We start from the raw sequence: 19,176 nt of genomic DNA, 5'->3' as shown, positions 1-19,176 counted from the left end.
ACATTAAGTTGAGACAAATCTCACCTCATATCCAGTGATGGCAATCTGATGCATTGAGTCATTGACTGATTTAAGCAGGTCCAGCATGGCTGCTAGCGCCCCCTGCAGCTCAGAAATTCTTTCACAGCCTGAGCTGTACTTAAGAAGCTCCTAACAGAAGACATATAAACAAATTCCTTTGAATTTGGCAGTATAAGACAGAAAATAACTGCAGAGCTGAAAACCATTTTTGACAGCCTAGATTACAGGTTGAGAGGTCTTATGGACAAAAAATATATATAAGGTGACAGTCTCCTTAAATATATATGACTAGTGTGTTAAGGCTTTTCCACCATCAGGCCGAACGGTTCTGAGCATGTTGAGTAATGGTTTCAGTAGCACTTCCACTTAAACACAGTTCGTGTGGTACAATTACAAACCGTTTCCAGCACAGATGTCAGCACGATTAGCAAACCGTACTCATGACAGAGAACTGTGCTGGTTAGTGCACATTAGTTTCAACACGCTATCGATACAGAATGGCACAGTTGAGCAAAGATAACCATTCGGCCTGATTGTTGAAATGTGCCTGAAGTGTACTTTTGTATTCTAGATCTCACCTTTAATAGAAGCTGGTACTTTGTAAGGCGCTGGACTGGTTTCAGCAGGTATGAATCAAGAGCAAGTTTGTGTTCCAGCTTCTTTTGGCACTCCTAAGGCAAACAGCACACATCTCAATATTTAAATATTCTAGATGCACAGCAGTGTGCTGCAAAGTGATTTTATAGGTAAGTGGAGACAATTTTTAATACCTGGAAGAATAAACAATCAGAAAACTGCCTCCATAAGGATTCTGATCGAGGCTTGTTCTGACAGTAACATTCATATAAATGGAAATTCTCTTTCTGAAAATATACAGATATTAATTGTCAGATTTTCTTTTGGTAAAAACACAACGAAAATGACGTGAACACTAACCTACTAGATTAATTTGATGTTTTAAACTGTGACCTGCATTTCTCACCCGATTGAGAAAACAAGCCCCTACTGCCTCAGGGGTGTCCTGACAGCTCTCCAAATCCTGGAGGAAGACACTGTAGAACAGAAGCCACAAATCAAACATTTTGGCAACAGTGCAGGCCAAGCAACAAGATACTCATTATTTAAACTAGTAAAATGACAGTCAAACTATCATTTTGATAAAGTAGTTTTAGACAGTCTAATGAAAAAAAAAAAACATGACATACTGTTCATTATGCACTGCATTGCCAGAAAACATTTACCCCACCATCTTGTGCCTGCATACTTTAACTAATATCAATCATCAATATTATACTGTAGACATAAATATATATAAGTAACTATGTATTTGTGTGTGTGTGTGTATATACATCGTCTGTGTATCTAAAGTTTTATAGTGTGCAAATATAGTATAGACTAATATGTGAAGTACTAATACTGTATCTACATGCACTACATTGAGTATGCAATATGAAATGTAATATTAATGTTGCGTTCCATTCAATGTCGAATGTGGGGAAACTCCGACTTGATATCTCTGATAATAATGGCATTCCTTTTCCGATGCTCGAAAGATGACATATAAGCAAACAAAACTGCTATCCTCCCTATATCTTAACAGGGGTTCAAACGTTACCAGAGATGCCTCTTTGCAACCAAATTGATAAACGATGCTGCAATACTAGCATTTGTTGTACAGGTCTACGATAATCAAAAGACAGTATAATTTAGCATTTTACGTCATACATCTCTGTGGTGTGGAGTGCAGACAAGGCAGAGAAGTTATAATGTTGTGAGGAATTTCACTGTTCAGTATTATTTGTCTGTTACCACATGCATGGATATAATAAAACAATGATGCATGGAAAACCATGGAAGAAACTATCTGCATACGGAGTGAGTTGGTCCCAATTTATATTAGGTGTCTTTAACTACTATGAACAAACTACAACACAATGCGTGAAGTTGTTCTGCAAAATCCTCACAAGATTCACATTTGATGCTACTGAGGTTGAAGTACGGGTAGGTTTAGGAGAAGGAGTAGGGGTTAGGGGTAAGGTTAAAAGTGTAATTCCAGATGTAATTTAATGCAGGTTCTTTATCTGTCAGTACAATACAACAACACATATGTACTAAATAAGTACAATGTATCAAATACTTAAGTGCATAGTAGTTAAAGACACCTAATATAAAGTGTGAGTTTCATTCATATATTGATAGATTGGTTTTCTTGTTAATTATATGATGCATGGAGTACAGCTGTAGGTTATATAAAACACTTTCCCTTGCAAAATGTTAATTTTTAAAGGCAAGCGAACTGCTTGCTTGTCAAATTAGAATGAAATCTTAATTTTACTGGCATTACATCTCATCTGTGATCGAATTTTCAAAAGAATCGGCCAGTTGTACAGATTACAGCGTTGAGTAAGTTACTCAAAATAAGTAATCCACTACAAATAACTAATTACTTCTTTAAAAAATAAATGTATTATTATTATTATTATTAATTTAAATTAATAATTAATATAAAAAAATAAATCACATTGCTAATTATTTTAATTTTAAGTTACTTTCTAAATTACATATTGTAAACATTAATTTATGTATATATATTTTTTTTCCTTTTTCTCCCCAATTTGGAATGCCCTATTCCCCTCACCTCAATCCGGGTGACGGAGGATGAATCTAAGTTGACTAGGTGTCTGAGACGTCAATCCGCGCATCTTATCAGGTGGCTTTTTGAGTGCGTTACCGCAGAGACATAATGTGTGTGGAAGCTTCACGCCATTCTCAGCGGCCTCCATGCAAAACTCACCACGCGCATCACCGAGAGTGAACCACATGATAGTGACAATGAGGAGGTTACCCCATGTGACTCTACCCTCCCTATATATAAATATATAAAATGAATTTTTGAAATACATATTACTTTAGCGCAAGTAATTTACTTAAAAGTAATTACTTTAATTGAAATTGTAATCTGATAACAAGAATTTAAAAAGTAATGTTTTACACTATCTTCTGACTTAAAAGTAATTTGATTACAGTAACTAATTACTTTGTAATCAGATACAACCGACACTGGTAGTCCACCAATAAAGTGGGAGCAACAGCAGTAGGAATGCTTCTACTAGCGACTTCACAGTAGAGACACTAGCGATATCCAGCGACAATCTTGCTGCTGGTGTGAACAGAGCTTTAGGGAAGCACAGCCAGGGTAATACCTGGCTACAAGTATGTCCCACATCTAGTATGAACAACATCAAATATGGAAAACAAATCTGCTAAGTAAAACTAGATGCATAAGTCATTTGACAACCATTTTGGTTCCTTATTTCCCTAGTTACATTATGCCTTTTTCTGTCTCTGTAATCAACTGATAAGATTGACTGACACACAGTATGAAGTCACACAGCTGTCTGTCAGAGGCCCCTGCACTGCTGATGCTCTGACTTCCAGCTGAGTTCTCATTGGCTTAATCAAATTCTTATTTGACCAACAGCCATTTAGCTGTAATTAAAGTGCTTTAATTATCAGGTTCCTGCTGTCAACCAATTTGCCTCAGCAGGGATGAAGACCCAGCAGGCAAGTCAGGTTTCAAAGCCACTAGCAAATACAGATGCATAAACCAGTTAAGTCATATGTAAAATTAGGGAATTTTTTTAAATGTATCATAATGTCAAAACTGTGCAGTTGAGTCTGATTTGCAGCTATTTTATCTCACAGTTAACAGAATCTTATTTCAGTCCTCAGTTCTTGTTTACACATTGCTGCTCCTGTTGTCAACATGTGAACAATATGAAGGTATGTGTTTGGCCTTGCCTGCTATGGAAGTTGAAGATTTCAGGCAAGTTTCCAAACAGCACATCTCTCTTGTTGCAAAGACTTGTTGGAATGAGAGACGCAAGAGACGGATTGTCCATCTCTGCCCGGTAGCCCTGCAAGTCCACATAATTATATAGCAAATCCATACCATCGCCACCTCAGCTCTCAACACTGTGATCAATGCCATATTAACATAAAAATCCATGAAGATTTCATTATCCTACCAGGAGCACAGCCAGCAGTTCCTCCACATAGATCCTTTCTGTCTCTATCAGCTCATTCATCACATGTCTGCACACACACACACACACACACACACACACACACAATCAGACATGTCTTGTTTATTCCAAGTAAAATCATAGATAGTTTTACTTGGGTATTTAAAGTGGCAAACTCACCGTTTCAGGTGGTCAGTGCCATCCTCTCCATCTACACTGTAGGGCAGACAGCTTGGAGTCTGATAGTCATGAATCACCTCAATCTGATAGACAAACACTCAATGATTTCCTTAATACATAACCCAGGCTTACACACAGTATCAAAGACAATTCACATTACTTGATTTTATTTTGATGCTAAAACAATGCATCACAGAATGTGGTGCTTACTTTCCTGGAGTTTGGGCTTTTCCTTGATGCTCTTTTGCCTGGCAGTGGGAGGTCAAACGTGAACTTTAAACTGGAATTAAAATCTGTTTAAAAAGTTAAGAGTTTCTGGATAAGATACAAATCCAAAATTAAAACAATTTCAAAACACTTGTAACATGACAACTAGATTTTTACAAAAAATACTTTTGAGAAAATGTTCTTTGTTTTTGATTCTTGCTGCCATGATGCTAGTATGCTTGTTAGAGTGTTGCTAGGGCGATGAGGGTAGTTGCTGCTAGGTGGTCCCAAGATAAGAGTTTGCTTTGGATCCCTTATTTAAATGTATAGATCACCAAAAAATTTAACTTCTCTCAACATTTACTCACCCAGATGTGTATGACTTTTTTTTTTCTGCAGAACACAATTACTTTTATGCTGTATTTATGTGATTTTTGGAGGTTGGTTCTGGCCACCATTCACATGCATTGAAAGGACCTATAGAGCTGAAATATTATTCAAAAAAAATCTTTGTTTGTGTTCAGCAAAAGAAAGAAAACTCTGAAAACTCTTTTTGGGGGAACTGCTCCCTTAATAACTTCAATATCAAGTATGTGGGATTTGTTTTTCACCCATTTTATCATCTGCTCAGGGAAAATCATAAGTCTGAACACTGAAAATAATAGCCTACAATTAGGTTGCACAGTTTGAGGTATCATTTTAGTCCAAACGGTGCCGGACAAGTTACATGTTAAAGATTAATATTGAAAACATATATATTTTAACAGCTACAGAAACTTAAGTTGCTCATACATAAGAATTGCGGGTTTGTATTGATAAGATCCTTAAAAATCAAACAAACTTTGGCAGTCATTCAGAAGACTTCACCAGTTCATATCCTCTGTCAGTGAATAAAGTCATCCCTAAATGGCAAAAGCCCTGCAGATTCAAAGTGCTTTAGCTACAGATCAGAGTTTTAGCTGTATTGCTTCACATTGCATGATTGTCACATCTTTTTTTAATGCGCAGATACCCATAGGGTGAGCTCTGCATGTCTCTATAGCTCTCTCCCTTCATCTCTCCATCTTTAAGTGCTTCCAACGCTCTCACAACTACTAAAAAGCATTAAGACTGTGTGTCAAAGATGCATCTATATCACTATTATATTCTCTATTATTATGCCTAATATATTTGGGTAAATATAAATGTAATAATGTAACAGAGTTTGTATTTTCAGGGCAAATGGAGGAGTCAGGGGGCAGCGGAAACAGTCAACGTGTGCATTTTATTACTCTTCAGCGTCGTTCACAAAACTCAAAAGGGCACATAGAGGCCAAGTAATCACACACAAACGAGACAATAATTCTTAATTCAATAATTCGCACACAAGAAAAGTCTCTCTCTCTGGTCTCTCTCTTTTCTCTCGACTGATGTTGTTGTCTGCCTTTTCAGGTCTCCCTCCGCCATCACTATAACGAGAGACATGATAATGTTAATGATAATGACAGCCCAGGTGACGAGCCTTACTGCACTCCCTCTCCCGCAGACAGACACAAGACCACGCCCCCATCACCCCACAGCCCGACTCAGCCATGGGCAACATCCGGCCTGCCAACACCCCCGGAGAGAAAGTCAGCCACAGTCATCTGTGCCCCCAAGTCTGTGGATCACCTTGAATTTAAACAGTTGAAGTGCCAGGTACCAACGGGTGATCCACGCGTTGGTATCTTTCATGTGGTGGAGTCATTGGAGTGGGGCATGATCTGAGCAGAGGGTGAAGGCCCTACCGAGAGTGAGGAAAGCCCACTTGATCTCAAGACACAGCCAGCCAGCCCCAGAAACTGTCTTACCTCCTATTTGGTGTTGGGCAGGCCGTGATCCTGTGGTTTTGTTTAATCTGGAACCCCAGATACCGAACTTCCACCCACCCAGTTGCACACTTCTTTGGGTTGGCCATGAGTCCCGCCTATCACAGCGACCTCAGGACAGCTCTCATATGTTGCATGTGCCCACAGCATATGCTGTATGTGGTCTGAGAATTTTGTCCACGAGGCGCTGAAACGTGACAAGGGCCCTGAACAAAAGAACGGAAGAGTCACATATTGCTGTACGTTTTTTATCAGGTAGAATAAAAGTTGCCAGAAGGGATCCTTTGTTAAGTTCAGTGTCGAATAAAATTGACCCACGCCCAACCAATCGAGCTACTCGTAAATCCGAGGCATTGAGAACGCATAACATTTTGACACCACATTCACTTTGAGATAGTCTACACAGAACCGGATCGTCCTGTCGCTCTTAGGTACCAGAACCACCAGGCTGGTCCAAATGCTGTGTAACTCTTCTATTACACCCATCTTGAGCATTGCCTCTAATTCTTCCTGAACAACCCTTTTCTGTGTTCAGGAAGGCGATAGGGGCGGCAACGAACCTCCACCCCCAGGGTCTATATGGTGTTCTATGAAGCACATTTGCGAATTCTGCTTGAAACTTGGCTACGTCTGTGAGCTGCAATGGTGAGAGGTGTTCTCCACACAGGACCAAGGTAAATGAATTTGGTTTGAGTCACCTCCGGCCCGAGCTCCACCCTCTCCAGAACTAAGTTTGCAAAGGACACAGGGGCCGCCTCCCTCCATGGTTATAGGATACTGAGGAGGTAAATTTGATGTGCCCTGCCCCTGTACATTCGCCTAACCTCATAATCGAGATCTCTGACTCGCCGTGTGACCTCAAAGGGTCCTTGCAACTTGGTGAGTAATTTAGAGCTTGAGCACTTTATCTCCCGGAGCGAATTCCCATAGTCGAGTGCCCCTGACATACATTTGGCTTTGTCATTCCTGAGCTTGGAGCAAATTCTCCTGTGTTAATTGACCCAAATTGGAGCTTTGCTCTAAGATCAAGATCATTCTGAATTTCATTTTTTACAGTTTGAAGGCCCCTCCTCTCAATCCTCCTGCATCACATCGAGCATGCCGCACGGCCGACACAATACAGCAGCTTGAATGGGGAAAAACCTGTGGAGGCTTGTGGGACCACTCGCACTGCAAATAATGGGGGTTCGAGCCACTTATCCCAATTTCTAGCATCCTCGTGTACAAACATATGAATCATATTTAAGGTTTTATTAAATCATTCCAACAACCCATCTGTTTGTGGGTGGTAAACACTGGTGTGAATCGATTTAATACCTAACAATTCGGGTAGTGTTCGTGACATAAATGTAGTGTCTTGATCAGTGAGGATTTCTTTTGGAATCCCCACTCGGGAGATTATTTTGAAGAGTGCCTCTGCAACACTACGTGCCGAGATGTTGCGTAGGGGCACTGCTTCCTGATATCTCGTTGCATATTCCACCAGAACTAATACAAAGTGATGCCAGCGTGTGGTCTATTCTAGTGGCCCGATGAGGTCCATGCCAATTCTTTCGAAGGGGACCTCGATTAGCGGTAGAGGGCGCAACTGTGCTTTTGGGGTGGCTGAGGGAGACAGGGACATTGGTCGGATGGCAATCTCTACACCTCGGCCATCTTTACAAATAAGTCAAGGTGGGCCTCTGGATCATCGCTCTGCCCCATCTTGACGAGGGTATCAGGGGTTGTGGGCTCCAGGGTCGCAGCCCCCTCTCTGGTGATCAGGCTCCGGAATGCCTGCCGATCCTTGGGGCTTGGGCCTGGAACAAGAGCTGGAAATGCTGTTCCTGCTCCAGGCGTAAATCCATGAGGGCTTGATGTTGGTCTTGCTGGATGCTGGCGAGGGACTTGATTACATCACTCAGTGGTGAAGGGTCCATGACAATTTTATTACTCTTCAGCATCGTTCACAAAACTCAAACCAAAGGCACTCAATGGCCAAGTAATCACACACAAATTAGACAATAATTCTTGTTGCACACACAGGAACAGTCTCTCTCTGGTCTTTCTCTTTTCTCTCAACTGATGCACTTGTCAGCCTTTTCAGGTCTCCCTCCACCATCACTATAAAGAGAGACAGGTGTAAATCATAATGAAAGCCCAGCTGACTAACTTTACCACATGACTACGCCCCCATCCCCACAAATAACTATATATTATTTATGTTTGGATTCTTGCTTAAACAGTAATGCTTTAAAATGTACATGAAGTCATTAATTTGACTCTATAGGTAAGCTTTGTTATAGGCCCCTAGAGGTAATAAGGATCTTTAATGTATGTGAATTGCAGATGACCCCCTATACCACAACTCCCCAGGCAGTCCTTCTTATCAGGCAGGCCGGGACTGATTAGGAGGAAGCAGCAGCGTTCGTTCATAAATCTGGATAGTCTGTTGGTTTCAGATATTTCTTTGCAGCTCGCACAACGCAGTCCACTTAAAATGAAGCTTTGATCAGGAGGCTTGACAGCTTCATTAAAGTGTACGCTTTTGAATACATTTCACACTGTAGCAGGTGATGTACATAAAAGAGTAATGTTGTCTGGCTTAATCTCCTAGCTAAGAAACATTAAACACAAAATCTTGCAAGGATGTATTAACTATTTATGAGATGGCGAGTGATCATGGCTGAAACATATTCAGTATAATTGGACCTAAAACTAAAGCTGTCTTTTTCAAAGGTGTGCTCAGGCACATACCGTGTTTGGGGGAGAAGAGGGGGGATTTGGAGCGAGGTGGGTTCTCTGGTCGAGGGACCACCAGTTGGACTGGCCGGACATGTTTGTCTGCCAGTTTCCTTAAGCAGTTCTGTCTGGATTGAATCAGAGCTCGCACAGAGTTATGCTTTTCAAATGCCTTCCCTATATGATCCTGGAGCAGAAACACATAAGACAAATCAGAGAAAACAATCCTACTAATCATAAATTAAAAAATATATATATAAACATACTTCCACTGCACCAATCACATAGCAGGCAAATACCTGTACACATTTATGAAATACATAAATATATCCTAAAATGCAATTCAATTGCATTTATTTGTATATACATTTTCAAAGCAGATACTGTTCCAAAACAGCTTCACAAAGATTTGACATTGTGATTTGATTTGCCTTACAAACCCCACAGCAAGCCAAATGTGACAGTGGCAAGGAAAAATTCTCACTAAGTATATAAAAAGTGTGAAAGATATTAAATTAAAATAGTAGGCTAGTAAAGCCATTATATCCAGGATAAAATAGTAAGCCAAGTTGGCTCATATATCTGTCTCTCTTGTTTAGGAATGGTCACAAACTGTTAGTGTTTACCTGTAGGTAAGGATTGAGCACAGATTCATACTCCAGGAAGAGCACATCAGCGCCTCCACTGAGGAGAGGTGGCGCCCCCTCCTGGAACTTCTCAATATCTCGAAGCGCTGTCTGTGCACCCTCTTTAGACTGAAATTTATCTACCTGCTGATTGGCCAAGAGATAAGCCCCATCATCACACCAGCACTGGGCCTAAAGAAAAATAACAAAGTTTAAAGCCATTAAGATTAACTCTGAAATATCCTCAAAAACTGAACACTGGCTGTTGTTCTAAATACAAAACGAAATTAACAAGATTTGAAGGCCTTCTAAGCCTTGATGATGGCATGGGTTGTTTAAGAGTGGGTGTTAAAGAAATAGAGAATGTATGAAGTGTTAGCCCACCTCTTCAAGACGTCGCAATAAGGTCTGAACTTGTTTCAGTATGTTGCGTTTAGTAGTGAGGGTAGAGGTTAGGATGTCACATTGATGTCTGAGTTCATTACAGCGTTGTATGATCAGAGCCATGGCGTAGTGATGCCCAGTAGCCAGCTGATGTCCATGCAGGATAAGAACCTGAGCCAGACTCATCTCCTCCTTAAACAGACACACCGCTGTCAGAAAGATCATTATTTAAAAAGTGTCTACACATAAAGCATGAACAGGAAGACATAATGCAGTTACCTGTGCACGTTTTTCTAGACTGTTCAGCTCTTTAATGGTCTGCTCTGTTTGGGCTAATGACTCTCCTGTGACTCTTATCTTCCTTTCCTGAGCTCTTAACTTCTCTAAAGAGCACTCCAACTGACAGAGAGAGAACATGAGAAAACTTGATAAAATACTTCAAAATAACACTTCTTATTCACATTTCTTTTTTAATTATCCCCTCTTTTAATTTTTCTGTAGTTGCACTGCTGCCGTAGTTTGTGTACTACTCTGGTTTACGCTTGAAATTTGGTTTTGCACAAAGATGGAACCAAATAATCACAATTGGGGAGCATCAAATGTAAAATTACACAACAAAACAAATTCAGTAATTTCAAACCAGATGATTGCAACACATACCAAAAAAGTTGGGACAGTCAATTGTTTACCACTGTGAAACATCACCATTTGTTCTAATAATACTTATTAAGCATTTGGGCACCGAAGACACAAGTTTGTTAAGCTTAGAAAGTGGAATTTCCCCCTATTCATCCATTATGTAGGTCTTTAGCTGCACAATTTTACAGGGTCTTTGTTGACGTATGGTGTGTTTCATAATGTGCCAAACATTCTCAATTAAAAACAGGTCAGGACTGCAGGCAGGCCAATCTAGCACCCACAGCCATGCACAAGAAATCCAGGCAGTATGTGGTTTGAAGTTGTCCTGCTGGAAAATGCAGGGACATCCCTGGAAAAGACTGGCTGGAATGCAGTATATGTTGCTCCAAAATGTGTACATATCTGTCTGCATTCATGGTGTTTTCATAGATGTGCAAGTTACACATGCCATTGGCTCTGACACACCCCTGGCCCATACAGACACTGGATTTTGGATCTGATGCCAATAACAGCTTGGATGGCCCTTTTCCTCTTTGGCCCAGATAATACGATAGCTTTGTTTTTCAAAAACTTTTTGAAATATTTTTGACTCGTTTTGACTCTTCAGATCAAAAAACACAGTTCCACTGTTCTACTTTCCATCTAAGATGAGACCGAGCCCAGAGAAGTTGGCAGCGCTTCTGAACAGTGTATATTCCAAAGTCTTCTTTGCAAAGTAAAGTCTTAACTTGCATCTGTGGGTTCAGCAGTGAGTGGTGTTGACTAACAAATGTTTACTCAAGTTATCCAAAATCCAGGTTCATAATATCAATTACAGATGAATGATGTTTTTTAAGACAGTGACGTCTGAGGGATCAGAGATCACGCGCATTCAGAAATGGGTTTTGTCTTGCCATTTACGCAGCGAGATTTGTCCAGATTCCTTGTATCTTTTAACTATGTTGTGTGTTGTAGAGGGTGAAATGCCCAAAATCATTCCCATTTGTCTTTGGGGACCATTGTTCTTAAAGTGCTGGATTATTTGCTGAAGCATCTGTTGCCAAATTGACAAGTCTCAAACAATCTTTGCTCTTGAAGGACTAGGCTGCTTTGGGAGGCTCCTTTTACAGCATACAGTATTATGACACAATTGCCTCACCTGTTTAACATATCCTGTTTCACATTGGCTTGCTATTTCAACTCATCAAATTGTAATTAGTCTTAAATTGCCCATGTCTCAAATTTTTTTGAGCATGTTGCAATCATCTGATTTGATATGACTACATATAAAATTCACAAGGTAAAACATAATATAATGTGTAGTTATAGTGTTTTCAACATAGCAATGGATGAATGTAATTTACAAATCACTTCTTTTTGTTTTTATTATCATTTTTCATACTGTCCCAATTGTTTCGGAATTGGGGTTGTAAGAATCGATCTTTGAAAAGCCCATATTAATTGGCCACTGTCCTTGCATTGCAGCACTTCTGTATAATAAATTGCTTGTATTTTTCTCAAGGGTGTAGAAATTATTTGAAAAGTAAGGGAACAAAAATGCATATGTATTGATCATCTTCTGAAATTTCCTAAAATGGTTGCTACACCCAGTTTTTTTTTTCCTGTTTTTTTTCTTCTCATTTGTAAAAAAGCATCTTATAAATTAATATATTTAAATGTACTTCTTACGTTTAACAAACCAAAATCACCCAGCACATCAGTTCATGAGCAAATCTCTGTACTTGCCGTGTATAAAGTGGGTGGCTTTTCTTGTGAGCCAAGGTTGTATGTCAGTTATATGATTTGTCTTTGCTTAAAGCAATGAGAATACTGTTTGGAACATTTTAGGGACAATGACACACCTCCTGAAAGCTATGCTCATATCTCAACAATTGTAAATATTGCTGGAGTTTGAGGTGATGCTTGTCAAAGAAGCCATCAAAAGCTATCTCCATGTCTGTGAGCTGAGCCAGTAGCCTGTTGGAACAAATACAGGTATAACAGGAAACTTTATATTAGGTTCACATTCATAAAAATTATTTTTGAGATGAAAATAGGCTATACCTCTGCATAGTATCCCAGTCCTGGGTCATGTCCCAATGAGTATCAGAGTGCCCCTCCTTTCTTGAAGTCTCTAGGTTGGAGAGCAGCTGTCGACCATCCCTCATTACTGATCTTATGGCATCCTGCACCCACAGACAACAAAAACACCTTGCACTGATTTCAGCTGTCATTGACATCACAGAGTCATGAGGAAAAACAAAAGCAAGAGCCCAGTGGGGCAGGAACACATTGGAAATAAAAGAACCAAAAGTGACTGCAGACACAAACAAATTCCCAAAGTCCGTGCAACTAAATAAATATAGTTCTCTTGAGATTTTCACTTTACATCTTTTCGATGCTTTCCTTGGGACAAAAAGTGTTGCAAGCAATTACATGCTAATTTTAGGTCTTGTCTGCATATACTTTTCATTGTTTTGAAGTCTGCAAAGTTAATTACTACAGCCTTTAAATTTCAGCAACGATCACTTATAATTGTATAGTTCAACCAAAAATTTAAATTCTATAATTATTTACTTACCTTCATGTCATTCCGAACCCGTATGTTGTGATATGGCATACCGAACATAATGCATCATTTTTAGTACTGTCAGTTGATAATTTTTTTTAATTGTGATTAATTGCATATTTTTTCATAGTTAATACGCTGCAGATTTTGAAAGTGCTGAAATTTGACACTATATATATACTTATTTTCTTGTCAAAATGGATGTATTTCCATCTTAGGAAAGAAAACAAAACAATATGTAACAATATACTGCTTTATTTACATTTTCCAAACAAGCCTTCCACAACAAAAGCAGGCATGCAAACAACATTCCTCAGATTTTTCTTCCTTCATGACAGCGATACATTTCTCATCTAGAAATCCTATACTGCTTCGCCATCGACTACACGAGCTTGTGGCGGGATTTTCATAGCAACCAGAAGATTCTCCACTCCCCTGCAGTGCTCCGGCGAACATCATTCCACCTCGCCACTTGATGCTTCCCTCGTGAATGGGCCACTTTAGCATCCTGATTCCCTGACTGCAGATGTGGCCCAGGCAATAAATTGCAATGTCCATACTGTGAGATGCCTAAGACAGTGCTACAGGGAGACAGGAAGGACAACTGATCATCCTCACAGTGGCAGACCACGTGTAACAACACATGCGGGACAGGTACAGGATGGCAACTGCCTGAGTTTCACCAGGAATGCACAATCCCTCCATCAGTGCACAGACTGTCCGCAATAGTCTGAGAGAGTCTGGACTGAGGGCTTGTACGCCTGTTGTAAGGCAAGTCCTTACTAGACATCACCGGCAACAATGTCGCCTATGGGCACAAACCCACCTTCACTGAACCAGACAGGACTGGCAAAAAGTGCTCTTCACTGACAAGTCACAGTTTTGTGTCACCAGGGGTGATGGTCGGACTTGTGTTTATCATTGAAGGAATGAGCATTACACTGAGGCCTGTATTCTGGAGCGGGATCGATTTGGAAGTGGAGGGTCTGTCATGGTCTGGGGCGGTGTGTCACAGCATCATCGGACTGAGCTTGTTGTCATGCTGGTAATCTCAATACTGTGTGTTACAGGGAAGACATCCTCCTCCCTCATGTGGTACCCTTCCTGCAGGCTCACCAGCCATACTGTTCATCCTGTGCATGATTTCCAACAAGACAGGAATGTCAGTGTTCTGCCATGGCCAGCGAAGAGCCCGGATCTCAATCCCATTAAGCACGTCTGGGACCTGATAGATCGGAGGGTGAGGGCTAGGGCCATTCCCCCAGAAATGTTCAGGAACTGCAAGTGCTTTGGTGGAAGAGTGGGGTAACATCTCAAAGCAAGAACTGGCAAATCTGGAGCAGACCATGAGGAGGAGATACACTGCAGTACTTAATGCAGCTGGTGGCCACACCAGATACTGACTGTTACTTTTGATTTTTGCTGAAAATAAAAGCAGTTGAAAGTGAAAGGAAGTTTATTTTTTGGGTTAATATATATATATATATATATATATATATATATATATATATATATATATATATATATATATATAAGAGTCACTTACAGTTCACATCTTTTTTTAAATGTCGTTCCATAAGTGTTCCTTGTGCGAGAGGCACATCCCGCTGTCAGATCAGCATGAGAGCTGCCTTCTCTGTCTGGGCCTTGCCTACGCAGAGTCAGCTCTCATGGAGACAGACTGCCCTCACTGCGAGGTATGAGTCTCAAGGGTCGCGAGTTCGAGCAGGATTAATTTGAGGTGGACTAAGTACTGGCAGATGCCCCGTGAGCCCCTCAATCTCCATGCAGCGCGTATGTGCCGATGCATTACGTGAGCCCTCCACAGAAGCACATGGCCTTGTCTTGTTCGGTGGTTCTGATGCTGGGGATGACAATGATGTTATGTCTCTTGAGCATCAAGCGGCAGTGAGGAGCATGTACGCACCACTAACAAGGAGATGCTGCGCTTCCTTTCAAGGGTGGTCGAAGCGTTCGATATCGAGTGGTTTCCTCCAGAGGAATCTACACAATCTCGCTTTGATGAATGGTTCCTGCAGTACGGATGCCGTCAAGCTACCACGTCTCATAGATCTGCCCCATTCTTCCCTGAAGTTCATAACGAACTGTCAAAGTCCTGTCGCATGCCCTATTCAGCTCACCCATGCAACAATTACATCCTCTCTAATGTGGATTATGGAGATCATGAAGAAAACATTTATGCCCAACTACCCCCTTTGGAGGAGGCGGTAGCGGCACACCTCTGCCCAGCGTTTTTTTCTTGTCCCAAAGAAAGACAGCAGGCTTTGGCCAATTCTAGATCTGAGACATTTGAATCACGCACTTGCAAAGTGCCCAATCAAAACGATTACTCAGAAAATGATCTTATTGTACATCTGCTCACACGATTGGTTTGCGTTGATAGATCTGAAAGATGCATACTTTCATGTCAAAATTGTACAAAACCACAGGATGTTTTTGAGATTCGCTTTCGAGGGAACGGTATATCAATTCAAAGTCCTGCACTTCGGGCTGTCCCTGGATCCTCGCATGTTTACAAAGTGTATCGATGCATTTCTCACTCTTCTGAAACTGAGTGGCGTGCACTTTTTGAACTATCTTTGAAGATTGGCTGTTACTGGCCCAATCAGTGGCTCTGTTATGCCAGCACAGAGACTTACTGCTTCAGCATCTAAACAGCATGCTCTCCCCCAGCCAACAAATCTCCTTTTTGGAAGTCCACCTCAACTCAGTGAGCAGGCATGCGCACCTCATGAGCGAGCGTGTTCAGGCCATTCTACAGTGTCAGTCTCAGTTCAAACTGGGGGGAACACTTCAACTGAAGCTGTTTCAAAAAGCATTGGGGTTTATGGCGGCCATTCCATTAGGTCTTTTACACGAGACCTCTTCAGTGCTGGCTCAAGCGCTGTGTGCCACGACATGCTTGGCACCATGGGTGCATGCGCATTACTTTATATCGCCGCTGTCTGGCTGCTCTAGCAATTTGGACAGCTCCTGACTTTTACCAGCATGGTGTCAAGCTGGGGCAGATTTACAGGTTGAAAGTGGTGACTACGGACTCTTCCAGTACAGGTTGGGGGGCATTCCGATGTAACAATAATACATCGGAAACCCTATGCATTCATAATAACACCTGGTTTATATGTTACACCATAATTTAATGTCCTCCGCTGCATAATTATGTGGAATGATTAAGCTAAAACAATCTGTTGCGCCGCAATGTAATCGCAACCACTTCAGTTGCCGCGTTCTCATAACTGCCCATTTAAACTTCAGACCGATGGACACCCAGCTTTCGGAACCAGGACAGGTACGAGGAGGGTGTGGCACATCAACTGCCAAGAGCTATCAGCTGTATTCCTAGCCTTGAAGGCTTTTCAGTCAGAAATAACAAACCGTCATGTTCTGGTTCGCTCAGACAACATGACAGTTGTGGCGTATATAAATTGCCATGGTGAAATTAATTCACCGCCATTGATAAGACTGACACGTCACATCCTGTGGAGAAAGCGTCATCTCCTTTTCCTGAAAATGACATATGTCCCAGGCCATCTCAATAACAGTGAGGACCTATTGTCAATGGAGACTTCATCCTTAAACTGTCCTGAGGATTTGGGAATTATTCAGCAAAGCATAAATAAATCTATTTGCCTCAGTGGAGAACACCCACTGTCCCCTCTAGTACTTGAAGTCCCAAGCCCCACTGGTAGTGGACGCAATGGTCCACAAATGGCCAGCGAAATGCAAATATGCATTTCCCTTCGTGTGCCTAATTCACTCTGTCATATTCAAAGTCCGAGAGGACAAAGAAACAGTTATATTGGTTGCACCGAAATGTCACAATCAGCCATGGTTTCCGAAAATGATAGAGATGTTATACAGCTCACCATGTGAAATATTGCCAAGGAGGGATCTCCTCTCTCAAGCGCAAGGCACAATCTGGCACCCCCACCCCAAGCTGTGGAACCTGCATGTGTGGCCCCTGAACAGTGCGCTCAATGCACCAGAATTCACTAATTCAGTCAAGAACACCATTTTACAAGCCAGAGCACTGTCCACAAGACGCCTCTATGTGCTAAAATGGATTGTGCTCACCGATTGGTGTCTTTCACATGGCAAAGACCCAGTAAACTGCCCCATACATGAAATTCTCATATTTCTTCAATAGTGATTAGACGCAAGACTCACTCCTTCAATGCTCAAAGTTTATGTGGTGACTATATCTGTGTATCACGCACCTGAAGCCAGTGGCACTATAGGCAAGCACGATTTAATCATAAAGAGGAGAAAAATCCTTAGAGGAGCAAGACAATTAAATCCAACTTGTTCAGCTACAGTCACAACTTGGGACCTAACTGGTCCTAAAAGTGCTCGATCGTTGATGCGATAACCCTGGCTTATGAGTAACAGGGTCAAATTTGCCCAATTGTTGTTAAGAAAAATTAACATGTTAAACTTTGTAATTATTCGCATGTGTTAACGTGTTGATTCCGACAGCTCTAATAACTTTTTTATTCTTTTTCTGAGCAAAAGCTATCCTTACCATACAGCAGAGGTAAAGATTATTACATTTTGTTTTGTTCTTTTTTTATTTGATCCCTTTTGGTGATTTTTACAGCCTATGATGTGTCAATGTATGGCAAGAGTTGCATAAGGATTGTTAAAAAAAAAATGGTCCCACAGCATATAGTAAGGGTTTGGATCGATATGATAATACAGAACTTTCGTTTTTTGGTAAACTATGCCTTTAAAATCAGGTGGGGGGACATGGAATGGTGAGAATGTTCTCAGAACATGGTGATTTTTACTTTTTTATGTGTACCTTAAGTCTCCTGTATTTCTCAGTGTGGGACAGCAGTAGTAACTCAGTAGCATTGCACTCTTCCGATAACTGCATCTCAGCCAGCTCTGTACCGAAGGCCTGCAGCATCTGAGCAATGTCCTTAACCATAACGGCAAAACTCTCAATGGCCTATAAAGTGAAGAGAGGCTGTCTCATTTGAAGTAATATTTCTTTGTATTTAGTTAATGCACCTTGTGCAATGCAAGCATTACTGTTCTCAGGACGATCCAATCACTGTGGCAGTAGTCAAGAGTGCCCCCAAACTCTGAGGTCAACTGCTTCTCATCAATGTAACACAGCAGATCTGTGACAGAGCTGAGCATCACCACCTTCATAACAAACACACAAACACATATGTCCAGGTCAGGGTGGTACTGCTGCTCACAAAGTGTGAAATTAAAGAATCTGCAGTTCTGTTGTGTCATACAGGCATGTTGAGCATGAAATCCTCCTGACTAAAGCGGAAGCCGAGATCTGTGACGGTGCGCTGGAAAAAGCTGGTGGGTCTCAGAACCAACACCAGGTGCAGGTTCCCTGGGAATGAGGCCTAGAAGACAGAGAACAATGATATAAGTGTCCTGACAGACAACCTGTGAGTGTTTCGAGGAAGAGGCATCTAGTTTAAACAAATTTATAGCTCTGATAATACATACGTTTTAACAGAAGAATTCATGTACTTGCTTTTATAAAATTATAAAGTTCACATTTCTGCCTTTAATCCCTCCAAAAAAGTACCTTTGTAACCTCAATGCTTGCGATTCAATGCTTGATGAGTCTATTTTATTTTTTGTTTTGTTTTTGGTAGTAATCAATATTATGCCACCAATGCTGTCAATTGAGCTTAACTTATATAGAATCCAGGATATTCCTTTACATTTTCCTGTAGCTACTATCACTAATTAACACATATTTAAACAGAACTCAACTCTATCAAGTCCAGAGACAATTCTTTTGAAGAACCTGTCAATCAAACAAATCCTTATTAATGAAAAAATTCTAAAACTTGTTAAAATATTACATGTAAAGATTAGGGTACAATGGGGCTTTTAATAACTGTCCAATTAGTGAAAGGATAGTATTTTGTGTAATTCATTGTGAAGCACTGCCTATTGATCCACCAGGAGTAAACACATGT

General features: G+C 40.8%; 1 protein-coding gene across 1 annotated transcript in view; it reads right to left on the bottom strand.

The window, feature by feature from the left end:
- The window catches only part of LOC127659662 (proto-oncogene DBL-like), a 45,595-nt gene that overhangs the window by 8,734 nt on the left and 17,685 nt on the right, over positions 1 to 19,176 (bottom strand). Inside the window, exons 5-21 of the mRNA XM_052149584.1 lie at positions 18,469 to 18,588; positions 18,254 to 18,370; positions 18,021 to 18,170; positions 12,694 to 12,815; positions 12,492 to 12,606; positions 10,291 to 10,410; positions 10,012 to 10,203; positions 9,628 to 9,819; positions 9,017 to 9,188; positions 4,437 to 4,519; positions 4,227 to 4,309; positions 4,050 to 4,116; positions 3,823 to 3,938; positions 1,004 to 1,073; positions 792 to 884; positions 600 to 692; positions 25 to 150 (exon numbers count right to left, since the gene is read on the bottom strand). Coding sequence (XP_052005544.1) covers positions 25 to 150; positions 600 to 692; positions 792 to 884; positions 1,004 to 1,073; positions 3,823 to 3,938; positions 4,050 to 4,116; positions 4,227 to 4,309; positions 4,437 to 4,519; positions 9,017 to 9,188; positions 9,628 to 9,819; positions 10,012 to 10,203; positions 10,291 to 10,410; positions 12,492 to 12,606; positions 12,694 to 12,815; positions 18,021 to 18,170; positions 18,254 to 18,370; positions 18,469 to 18,588 — 2,031 coding nt within the window. The remainder of the gene's footprint in view (positions 1 to 24; positions 151 to 599; positions 693 to 791; positions 885 to 1,003; positions 1,074 to 3,822; positions 3,939 to 4,049; positions 4,117 to 4,226; positions 4,310 to 4,436; positions 4,520 to 9,016; positions 9,189 to 9,627; positions 9,820 to 10,011; positions 10,204 to 10,290; positions 10,411 to 12,491; positions 12,607 to 12,693; positions 12,816 to 18,020; positions 18,171 to 18,253; positions 18,371 to 18,468; positions 18,589 to 19,176) is intronic.

This window comes from Xyrauchen texanus, chromosome 19 (genome assembly GCF_025860055.1).
Source record: "Xyrauchen texanus isolate HMW12.3.18 chromosome 19, RBS_HiC_50CHRs, whole genome shotgun sequence".
Classification (NCBI taxonomy): Eukaryota; Metazoa; Chordata; class Actinopteri; order Cypriniformes; family Catostomidae; genus Xyrauchen; species Xyrauchen texanus.
This window is presented reverse-complemented; position numbering and strand designations above follow the sequence as displayed.